This window comes from Serpula lacrymans (assembly GCF_000218685.1).
Source record: "Serpula lacrymans var. lacrymans S7.9 unplaced genomic scaffold SERLAscaffold_14, whole genome shotgun sequence".
Lineage (NCBI taxonomy): Eukaryota > Fungi > Basidiomycota > Agaricomycetes > Boletales > Serpulaceae > Serpula > Serpula lacrymans.
This window is the reverse complement of record NW_006763303.1, coordinates 413349-425038: the sequence shown is the minus strand read 5'-3', so window position 1 is coordinate 425038 and position 11690 is coordinate 413349. Positions and strand designations below refer to the sequence as shown.

General features: G+C 47.3%; 2 protein-coding genes across 2 annotated transcripts; both read right to left on the bottom strand.

Moving 5' to 3' along the window:
• Positions 1-4885: 4885 nt before the first annotated feature.
• On the bottom strand, positions 4886-5269 carry SERLADRAFT_442379 (uncharacterized protein; the record flags this gene model as incomplete). Its single annotated transcript, XM_007322927.1, has 1 exon — positions 4886-5269. One exon carries the CDS (start codon positions 5267-5269, stop codon positions 4886-4888), a length of 384 nt encoding a protein of 127 aa, XP_007322989.1.
• Positions 5270-10579: 5310 nt separating this feature from the next.
• SERLADRAFT_373662 (uncharacterized protein) lies at positions 10580-11604 on the bottom strand (the record flags this gene model as incomplete). Its single annotated transcript, XM_007322926.1, has 2 exons — positions 10580-10611; positions 11196-11604. The coding sequence occupies 2 exons, from the start codon at positions 11602-11604 to the stop codon at positions 10580-10582; spliced, it is 441 nt and encodes a 146-aa protein (XP_007322988.1).
• Between the last annotated feature and the right edge of the window lie 86 nt (positions 11605-11690).

Genomic DNA, 11690 nt, shown 5'->3' with positions numbered 1-11690 from the left:
GCATCAGGGGATCCCACAGAAGCTAATTGGGTAGGCGAATCATTCAAACGAGCTCACAAAACCCTCATCGGGAGTGCAAAGGAAATGGTGGCTATGCTCCATGGAGAACAATGGCTGCTTTGGCAGAGACCGGGTTTATCCGGTTTTGTCACTCCCACTTGAGTGCAACCGTAGTCCCATAGCTTTAGAGAATTTCCAGTGTTTTTCATGAGTGAGGGGTTTAGTGAGAATGTCTGCAACCATATCTCCTGTAGGAACGTATCTGATTACTGCCTGTCCCTTTGATACTAAGTCATCTCGGATGAAATGATATTTGCATTGAATATGTTTTGTGCGAGCACGGAACTGCGGATCTCGTGTAAGAATGATAGCTGCTTGATTGTCACAGTGCAATGTTGTCCAATTTCTTCAAAAAATGTCCGAAGCCATGCAAGGTGTTGTCCAGCATTGCTCAATCCAATGTACTCTGACTCCGTGGAGGACAAAGTGACCATGCTTTGTCTTTTGCTTGTCCAGGAGATTGCTCCTCGGATGGTGATAAAGACAAACCCTGATGTTGATCGAGACGTGTCTGGGTCTCCAGACCAATCTGCATCTGAATATCCATAGAAATCCATGTCCATGGAGACATCTGTGCCATCATATCGTAGTTCCATGTCCCTGGTTGCTTTCAGATATCGGAGGACACGTTTTGCAGCTTCCCAGTGATGGAGCTGAGCTATGCCTGCTTAGTATTCCAATGACGTAGGCAATGTCTGGGCGGGTTCCGAGCATGGCATACATGAGGGAGCCTACAATTGAGAGGTATGACACTTGACGCCCTTCAATATGCATCTCGTGTTGCACAATATCTTCCCCTGGAGCATTTGCAAGGAGTTTTGATCCATGGGCCATTGGTGTCCATACTGGTTTGCAGTTCTTCATTCCAGTATGCTCCAGGACTGTGTCAATGTATTGGCGTTGCAATAGGGATATTGTTTTGTTTGAACGATCACATTGGATTTCTATTCCGAGGATGTATTTTGCTTCTCCAAGGTCCCGCATTTTGAATATGGATTCGAGTTTGGCTTTTGTGATATCCATGAATTTTCAGGATGAAGCTCCTAGGAGGAGGTCATCTACATAGACAACAACAAAGCATATTTGTTTGTTGTCCCGGAATACATAGAGACATGTTTCTGCATTTAGTCTTGTGAAACCGAGCTCCTGGAGCTTGTGATCAAAAGTTTTGTTCCATGTACGACCAGCTTGTTTTAACCTATAGATGGATTTCTTCAATCTCCAGCAGTATCCAGGTTGGATAGGAACACCCCCTGGAGGAAGCATGTACAGTTCTTCTTCAAGTTCTCCATTGAGATAAGCTGTGGATACGTCCATTTGATCAAGTTCTAGGTCATACTTTGCTGCCAGGGCTAGAATAATTCAGATTGACTCTAAGTTTGCAACCGGAGCAAAAACCTCCTGGTAATCAATCCCCTCCCTTTGAGTAAAACCTCGTGCAACAATCCGGAGTTTGTATCTCTCAATGTTTCCGTTTTGATCAAACTTGATCCGGAACACAGGTTTTGATGTGATGGGTTTTACTCCCTTCGGAAGTGGAACAGTGTCATATACTGCATTATTATTGAGACTTAGGAGTTCCTCCTCCAAGGCAGACTTCCATAATTCTCCATCCGGACGTGATAAGGCTATTAAGAACAAAGCTTGAAGGAAGTGTCTAGCCACTTGCTGAGAGCAATCAGGGACTGGAACTAGAGTCCAATGTGAGTAACTGTATTATTAGAGAGTATGACAGGTATACAGTACCTAGAGTCCAATGTGAGTAACTAGAGAATAGGAAGCATTGGACTCTGCAGTACTGTCCGAAGTTTTGTAAACAAAGGTAAACAAAGCAGCCACAAAGGCGAAATAATAGAGAACACAATCAATAGTGAATGATAGAAGAATAGATAGAGAAAGGAATGAAAATATATAGGTAGCACAAAGGTGCAGAATCACCAAAACTAACAAAGGCTTCCTCTAGTGTCCTTGGAAGGTCTGTGCTAGATGGACCAGTACTTGCTATTCCAGCAAAGAATGTCTCCTCTGTATCAGATGTTTCTTCATGAACCTCAGGAGTGTTAGGTTTCTCCATGGAGTTGTCATGCTGCTCTTTTCGAGACTGTTCCTCATCTAGAGTCCTTTGATAATCTCGGTTTTTGTCTGCAGGACGGGTCTGGCAACTGCTTCTGCGTACTCCTAGGACTTCAGCAGGCATGACTGCTCTTTTAGGAACTTGTGCAGGTACTCCAGGGAGTAGACGCATTTGTGTATTTGTTGCCCCACTCACTCCTGAAGGTGTTGAATGACTCCTCGGAGGCGTTGGATAACTCCTCGGAGGTGTTGGATGACTCCTTGGAGGTGTTGTATGCCTTCCAGAAGCTGATCCAATGGACAGGCTGTCTAGCTGTATTCGGACTTTTTCCACATCAGCTGGCTGTATGTTGAGGGGCTGTCCTCCCACTGACTGTAACAATAAAAAGAATAAGCTTTTACAAAGCTAAATTTCAATAAAATAATAAAATAAATATTACTAATTTTCCAAACGTTTTTATAATATAATAAAAATAAAATAATAAAATATAAATAGAAAGTTCTTCTTGTAAGGGAATTACTATTATTTTATTTAAACTAATATTTTTATATCTCATAAAATTAGAAGTGATAATAACAATTATCATTAAAATTAAAATACTATTATAAAATGAAGTTTTAAATTAGTATTTATAATATCTATTAATACTTTGGCTTTCTGTTCTGAAGATGGCCAGTGTTCAGGTCTTGGTTGTAGAGACTGTTGTGGAGGGTGTCTTAGCTGATCAGGTGCTCCCACTGCTCTCGGAACGTCTCCACGGAGGTATTGCCCCACTGCTCTTGGAACATCTCCTTGGAGATGTGGTTCCATTTGCAATTCATTTGGATCTTGGATCTGAGGGTCAGGATCATCCTCCTCCAGTGTTTTTTGGTCTGGAATGAGTCCCTCCCACTGATCTGTGCTAGTGTCTGTGTTCCAGGGAGCAGTATCATCTTTTTGTACCTTTCCGGATTCATTGAATATAACATGCCGACTGGAAAACACAGTCCGTTTTTCAGTGTCTAGGAGTTTGTAGGCTTGCTTTCCATGTGTGTAGCCAATCATTATGGCTTTGCGCCCCTTGGAGTGAAACTTCCCTTGCCTTTTGTCTTTTGGAATCAAAGCATATGCTTGGCATCCGAAAGGGCGAAACAAAGTTGGATCAACTCTCCTTTTAAACAGTATTTCATATGGGGTCTTTCCATGGAGTCCTGATGCTGGGCTGCGTGCTGTGATATATGCAGCTGTTTGCATGGCATCTACCCAAAATGACTTTGGGAGCTTGGAATGATGGAGCATAGTGGTTGCTAATGTAGCCAATGTCTGATTCATGCGTTCTGCAATGCCATTTTGTTCCGGAGTATCTGCAGCTGTAGTTTCTTGGATGACACCATCTCCTCGGAGTTGATTTTTGAATGCATTGCCAGTATATTCTCCTCCCCCATCGCTCCAGAGGAATTCTGTGTATAGTGGAGTGAAGTTTTCTTCTCCCAAATGAGTCCGGAAGAATGTTTGGACATCTTCTTTCCATTGCTTGTATCGTTCCAGTGCTTCATTTTTATGTTTTAGGAAATATATCCATGGAAATTTGGAGAAATCATCTACAATAATAATCCAGTACCAAAAACCCTCCCTGGAGGTTGGTTTGATTGGTCCTCCAACATCTGTGTGCACAATTTGTATGGGGTGCTTGGCTTGGTTTCCTCCAGTGGACTTGAAAGGTAATTTCTTCATCTTTCCTAAAGCACAAGGTTCACAAAACTCCGGGGTTCCGGTAAGGGTGTCTATGTCCTGGAGCTGTCCTTTTGTAACCATTTGTTGCAAGCGGTCCATTCCAATGTGTCCCATTCTCCTGTGCAATAAATTTACATCTACTGCTGCAAAAGCTGACTCCGGGTTGATTTCAGGTTTTGCTTGGATGTGATAAAGTCCTCGCTTGTGTAACGCAGTGAGGATAAGTTCTTCCTTTTTCCGAACTTCACAAGCATTTGACCCTGCTGGAAAAAGTGTTGATAACCCCGTTTTGGACAATTTGTGGACAGAGACGAGTGCTAACGTGAAGTTTGGCACAAGTAAGACATTTGACAGTGCAATATTGTAGTCCTTTTTGCCGACAGTTGCTTGTAGGATTACTGTTCCAATGCCAATGGCATTTACAGAGGATTCATCCCCAAAACTGATTGTCCTCGGAGGATGCAGAACATGGTATGTTCCTGGCTCAAAGCAGGAGCGGTGAGGGACCATGTGGGATGTTGCTCCGGAGTCAATAATAATTGTTGTTTTGGTCTTATCGGGTTCCGACACATGGTAAGCTTGAATGTGTTTAGCAAGGGGCTTGGAAATATGTACATGTTCCAATGCAATATGACTCTGTTCCTCCTCGGAGTCAGATCCAGATGATTGCTCCGCCGTATTTGCCTTTTCCTTCTTCCTTTGACCTTTTCCGGCTGACTGAAGTGTTCAACACTCCAAGGTGTTGTGTGTTTTGGCTTTGTGGAAGTCACACCACTTCTCCTCGGATTTGAGTGCTGTTTCGGAACCTCCAGGGGCCTTCCCTGACTGTTGTGCAACTTCTGCAGTGATCCGGATCTCAACTGCATCAAAGGTAAGTTTATTTTCTTCAATCGTGTTGATTACTGATGACTGAAATATTTGCCATTCAGGAGTGCATGGGAGAGATTGGAGAAGAGCAAAGGCCATGAGTTTGGTATCAACTCCTAGTTTCATTCCGGAGAGGTGTGAATCAATTGTCCGGATTTTTGCAATGTGGTCCTAGATAGGTGATGTCCCATCCCAAGACAATTTGGTGAGTTGCTGGAATGAATAGAAGGCCGAGGCAATGTTGGACGTCTGATGGAGTGAGACAAGTTTATCAAATAACTCCTTGGAGCTGGTGAGGTCTCCAGTCCTCATTAGGAGGGCATCAGAGATCTGGTCCTGGATGATTCCATGTGCCTTCTCATCCTTAAGTATCCAGGTGATCTCAGGATCCTCCGAGGAGGTAGGTTTTCCTGGTGAGGGCTTAAGCTCCTCTCCAGTAACAACCCGGAGAATTTTTTCCCGACGTAGCTTTGAGATGATCCAGAGTTTCCATATTTGAAAATTGTTGGGTCCAGTGAGAACTGGACATACGGATGTATCGTGTGCTGTGGTCATGGTTCCGAGGTTGCCGTTTCAAATAAGAATTATTTCCTGTGTAGCTTTTGCGCACCAGGGCTCATAACCTAATAAAACCAAGTGAAACTCAGCCGCTGCCCGAGAGGCTATAAAAACGACTTTATTATTTACCTAAGTGAAACTACAATAGGTGTTAGTTTAAGGTGATCTCTAATAAATGTAATGTAACATACCTCAGCCGCTGCCCGAGAGGCTATAGAAATGACTGAGGTATTCCTATACTAAATCCCCTACTACTTATAGTCGGAGGTGCTACTCGCTACAGTATAATGACTCCTAGGAGTACAATTGTGCTCCTAGGAGAACAATGGTTACTCCATGGAGTGGTGGCTATGCTCCATGGAGAAAAATGGTGTGACGTTCGCGTGATGCTAACGTCCCACGTCGAGCTTTTGTCCTATAACTAGTGTAAGTCTAGTTGATTTAAGCTGCTCCTCCATATCGATTACATCTGGTATTTATACGTCTACGGTAACGACAGGGATCAGCAAGCTAATAAGTGCAAACACAGGAGGAGCAGTAGTCCATAAGGAACGTCGGCAGAAAGAGTGAAAGGAAGTGTCCGCATGTTCAAAAGAGCGTGGTCTGATGCCTAGCGCCAGGTGAGTCGGATCGATTCGGAGTGGAGTTCAGCCTCGTTACATTCCCCCCTTCAAGGGTGGTCAACACCCTTCTACTCCAAAGCAACTCATTCGGTTCCGTCAGCAGCAGCGCAACTGTCAACGGGACTATGTCCAAGTTCGGCTGCTCCGATCAGGTTGTCGAAGAAGGGAAAGAGGTCGTTGTCGCTGGTGGAAGTCTCTGTAAGAGCTGTGGATGTGGATCCGGGAAGAGACGAGTCGACGGTCATCAGGGCTTCAGGGCCAGGTGAGTACACCCCCACATCGCTGGCGCGGCCATAATCGTCATCATACTGATGGTTTCTTTTAGCTTTCTTGTATGAGCTGGTACCCGAGTCGACGCCAGCTCGAGCCTGGGTTGCTGGGCGAGGGCGCTTGAATGGCGGAGGGAAATCCTCCGAAGTATCGCGGTCCCTAGGGGACCCGTTTCCCTGGTATCTTCCCATCTCCTCCTTACGCCTCATTCGTTCTCCAATAGATTTTCGCTTTGCCCTCTCGCCTCTCATCGACCTCTCCTTATCGGCCATCAACATGTCCACAAATATACTCCTTTGCCTCTCATCAAGCATATGATCTCCATGGTCAAGGTGGATCTCCGCTTCAGCAAGGTCCTTCCCAACGATCGCCTTGAGACTAATGGAGGGTCCTGGTGTGACTGTCTTTCCCTCAGCATTCTTGAAAGCTAACTTGCCTTTACAGTCCCCATCTCGATTGAAGAACGATGCAAAAAGGTCATAGCCCAAGGGGGTCCGGAATGGTTGAACGCCCTGGTTGGATTGCAGGGCCGCATTGTAAGCGGCGAAGAGGCGGATTTGTTCGGAATGGACAGTGTAGTCACGAGTTGAATGGTCGGGGTCCAAAAGTGCGAAGGTGCTGGAGTGAAGATGTTTTAAGTAGGAGAGGTCGGGCACCGACATGAGTGCGTTGATGGACAGGGAGAGTGGGTGAATAACTGGGAGACAATTGTAGGTAAGCACGCAGGAAGTGGAATGCTTGACTTTATAGCAATCTGATAGGTCCCCTGCATTGTCACAGAAAGTGATGAGGCCCACATGCAAGTGCGGATCATCCGGAGGTACATTGCCATCAGGTGTGTCGGTTAGTTCCCCAATGCGAGTAATTCCCAATGTGACAAAGTAGTCTTTAAGGGCATCTAGGTGGTCAATTTGTGTGAACGGCAACCAGGTGATATCCCCCGCCCCCCATTGCACCTCAAACACTGCATCCTTCGCCACTCCCTTGTGGCCGATTATCTTATTGATGGCCCATTCATTATCGGCTGACTGATCTTCACCAATCTGCGATTCAAGTCTCCCCGGAAACAAGCGGTCATCATTAGGGATATGGATCCTCATTAGCGAGGAATGAAACACGGGATGGACTCCCCGTTGCTTCATCACCGATGGTAGGTTTACTCGAAAGGAGTTATTATTGTAATCCTCCAATAGCTCGTAAGGGCCCACGAACTTGGGGATCATCTTACGAGCCAGTCCCTTAGGGAAGGTTAGGTTCTTAGTAGATACGTATACCAGGTCTCCTGTTACAAACGGGGAGACCTGTCTTTTCTTATTAGCGTTCCAGGTTTGCTTTAGTCTCGCCTCGAGGATGGAGTCATGCGCTGACATAAGAGCAAGTTTCAATTTCAGTGCATAAGCCCGGACTCCTGGGTACTCGCTAACGCCAGCCAAATTCCAGATCATTGTCCTTGGCATACGGCCAGTATTGAGGTAAAACGGTGAGTAACCTGTTGATTCGTTCCTAGCGAGATTGATGGCGAACTCAATGACGGGTAGCTTACTGACCCAGTCTTTCTGATTAGGATGAATGCAGGACCTCAGCATTTGACCAACGGTTCGATTGGCCCGTTCTGTCGAGCCATCTGATTGGGGATGATATGCACTGGACATCCGTTGGTCTATGCCTAGGAGAGTATTGAGGTGAGTCCAGAAAAGGCTGGTAAATAATACGTCGTGATCGCTGATAATCACCTTTGGCAGCCCATGGAGCTTGTAGATCTCGGAAAAGACGAGTTCGGCCACGTCTTTCGCATTATAGTTGGTCCGGCTAGGCACCAAATGGACCATGGCAGTCATCAAGTTGATCACCATGGTGATCGAGTCGTAGGAACCGTCTCGGTCCTCGGACACGGGTAATGGTCCTATAAAATCGATCCCCACAGCCTCCCATGGGAGAGTAGGCACTGGCAGCGGGTTGAGCAGCCCATAAGGTTTTTGGTTCGAGGGCTTACTCCGTCGACAAGTACTACAAGTTGCACAGTAAGCTGCAACATCTTGTACCATTTCTTTCCACCAGACATGGTCTCGGAGGTAAGTAAGTGTTTTACTCGGGCCTAAATGCGCTAATAGTGAGTGGGCGCGAGTAATCAGGATCTCTCTAACTTTCCGGCCATCTAGACTCTTATCCGGGACACACAACACAAGTCGGTCCCGCAGCTTGAGACGGATCAATCCGTCTTCAACCATGAAGTTGCGGAATTCCCTTGGTGAGTCCACAATTTTTTTTATAAAATACATCCTCGCTATACTGATTCCGAATTGCATTTATCAATGGGTCCTCCATTTCCAGCTGGTGAGGAATCTGCACGTAGAAAGGGTGATCAGCAAGGGTTGCTGGCACATCATTGTCTGGCTGGTGTTGCGCACTTTCACCCTCCTTTCGTTCTCCTGGCCCGAGGAGGACAAAACGGCGCCGGACCCACTTGGCAAACTCCCGCAACGTCTCAGGACGTCCCGTCTCGGCAGGCAGCGCCCCTTGCTTCCGCCTGGGCTGAGCAGGCCCCGACGTAGGAGCTGGCACCAAAGGGCTCGATGTCTTGTTCTCCGGACGAGGGGAGGTCACCAGTGAGACATCAGCCAGGTCGCGATCCGCTCGGGCGCGGGCTCGAGTGGCCGGTATGGCCGCCAAGGCCTCCAGGCCTACCAGGACTGGGGCACTGATCAGATGAAGCGGCATCTCAGCGGCCTCGTCATTATACCCGTCAAACTCAGTGTATTCGGACCGTGAGCGCACGGTGCCTGGTGCGTCAAAGCTATACAACCGAGACAATGCGTCAGGCAACACATTCTCCACCCCGGGCACATATCGCACGTCAAAGTCGAATTCCCCCAACTTCTCCATCCATCGGGCCTGACGCCCCGAGAGGTTTTTCTGACCGAGTAAGTGGATCAGTCCTTTGTGGTCGGTTAACCAGATAAACTTAGTCCCTTGGAGAATATCTCTGTAGCGCAGCATTGTCTCGACCCCGGCGAGTAACTCGACTTCGTGAACAGGGTAGTTCTGCTGCGTAGAGGTAAGCTTCGCGGAGTAGAAGGCCGCCACACTGGCTGAACGCCAGTCGGCACCCTGGGCGACTACCCCCGAAATGCCCTTCAGGCAGCCATCCGTCATCATCCAGATGGTGGGCGCCCCAGGGTCATAATTCAGCGGTTTGCGACAGTGCTTCTCACACGCTGACACATATCGTTTAATAGTTTCAAATGCCCTTTGTTCCGTGAAAGTCCAACGGAACGGCACAGAGTCTCCTGAAATGGCGGACAAGACTCCCATGGGGATACAAACCTTGTATATGTCGTCAGCTAAGTATCCCACTGATCCCAGGAACCCACGCAGCAAATCCCGATTAGTAGGGACTTTCCAGTTCAGGACCGAGGAGACTTTGTCCGGATCCATACGAATTCCAGAATCATCAACCACACGTCCAAGGATCTTGAGTTCACTGCACAAAAAGTGCAGTTTGTGCTCACTCAGGTATAGTCTCTGTTCATCAAGTATTGACAGGATTATATGGATATGTTGACGGTGCTCATCCACAGTGTCGGAGTAGACGACAATGTCGTCCAGGTAGACATCCATAAACCTACCTATGTATGCCCCAAAGAGGTGATTCATCAATGCTTGATAAGTTGCTGGAGCATTACAGTCCCCGATCTGGATGACCTCGCTCACCATATTACCGTCAGGGGTGGTAACTGTAGATCGGTTCACGTGCTCCGGAATAATTCGAATCTGTTTGTAGGCATCCTGGCCATCCAAAAGCGACCTGTACTTTTTCTGGGCTACTCTCCTCAAGATCCCATCCATGCTAGGAAGGGGTGAGGACAATTTGTGGGTATTTTTGTTCCTTTCTCGGAGATCTATTACTGTTTGAAGCTTCCCAGTGCCGGGTTTTGAGATGAGGAGCATAGGCACAGTGTTGCCTGCACTGGTTACCTTCCATCGTCCCGAAGACAAGTAGGCTTCTCTCTTCTCTGTCCATTGAGGACGTAGAGCTTCAGGACATCGAGACGGTCTCCAGGAATAGATCTTGTTCTCATCAATAAGCGGTATAGTATGATTGATGTCCCTCAGTGGGGGTAAACCAGTCTCGCTGGCTTTAGCACAAAGAGGGCGGGCATGTTCCCGTAGCTCCTGTCTAACCCTTTCCAGCTCCACTTTGAGAACGTCGGCAGCTCTCACCTCCAGCTGGGAACACTCATTGCCACGCACCGGTGTTGGCTGGTCGCTTCCAATCACAATCTTTGAGGAGTTGAACCCCACCATGACTTGATGTTGATACAGGAATGGTGTTCCCAAGATCAAGTCATAATTCTGTAAGTTTATTATATCAAAGTACCGGTCAGAACTGATTTTTTGATACTCAAACTTGACCTTAGTTCCAAAGGTTACTTTGGATCTCGAGCCCTGTACAGCCAGTTGAATCGGCAGCGGCCGAGCTAACTTAATGAGGGGGACCCCAATCTGGTCTGCCAGCGTGGACGACATGAAGTCAGCCAGAGATCCGGTGTCAATCAAGGCCCTAGCTGGGTGCCCGTTGACTCGTACCATAACCACTATAGGCCGTGGTAGGACACGTTTGAGGTCCTTTGTTACTGATGCATTTCGTTCCAGCGCTGGGTATTTTCCAGGAGCGATTTGTTGTCCGTTCAACTCTATGAGGCATAGCCGACCATTCCGGTCCTCAAACTGGGCTTCAGGCACCGAGGTCAGTCTTTCTTCAACAGCTTCCTGCAGGGCCCCTTCGGAGGCACCTTGGTCAGGCTCAAATATACTTCTAAGATGATTCGCTTCCCAGTCTTCGATCTCGGGGCTTAACAGGCGCTCATCCCTTTCCTCATAGGCCTTTTCCAATTGCCGATTGTACCAATGAATTAGGTTGAGGCGAGCATTACAAAAGAATGAAGCAGGGACATCAAGATTGAACTGGAGATCCCTATCTATCAGCTGGTAACATTGTTGTCCTGCCAAGACATCCAGGTAGGGTATACAGACAAACCGGCTTTCCCGGGGTTCTCGGTCCAGTATCACATCTCGTTCATAGGGCCTTCCCATGTCAAGGATTTCTTCGACTCGGTCTCCGATTGCATCACCCATAGGTACTGATGTATGGAATTCTTCGCACTCATGGAGTTGGTATCCCCCAATAGGTCCCTTCTGGTCCGAATACCAGTCCGCCAGGCAGAACTTGGTGTCCATCAAGTAGGACGAGGGAACCATCACGTCGTCATCAAGCCATCGAAGATGATCCACAATAGCATGCTCATGCTTAGACACTCGATAAACTGAGAATCGTCCCAGGTCGTAGGTGTCTTGATTTGCGAGGTCATCTCCCGGGAAGGGAGTCCCCTCCACTAGTAACTTGGTGGCCACTTCAGCAAGAGGATCCCCCATGGACATGGACCGGTGTTTCTTTCTGGGACTACTGGGGACATATGTCTCCAGCAGAACTAGCACCATCGAATGTAAGGTCACATCATGAGTTG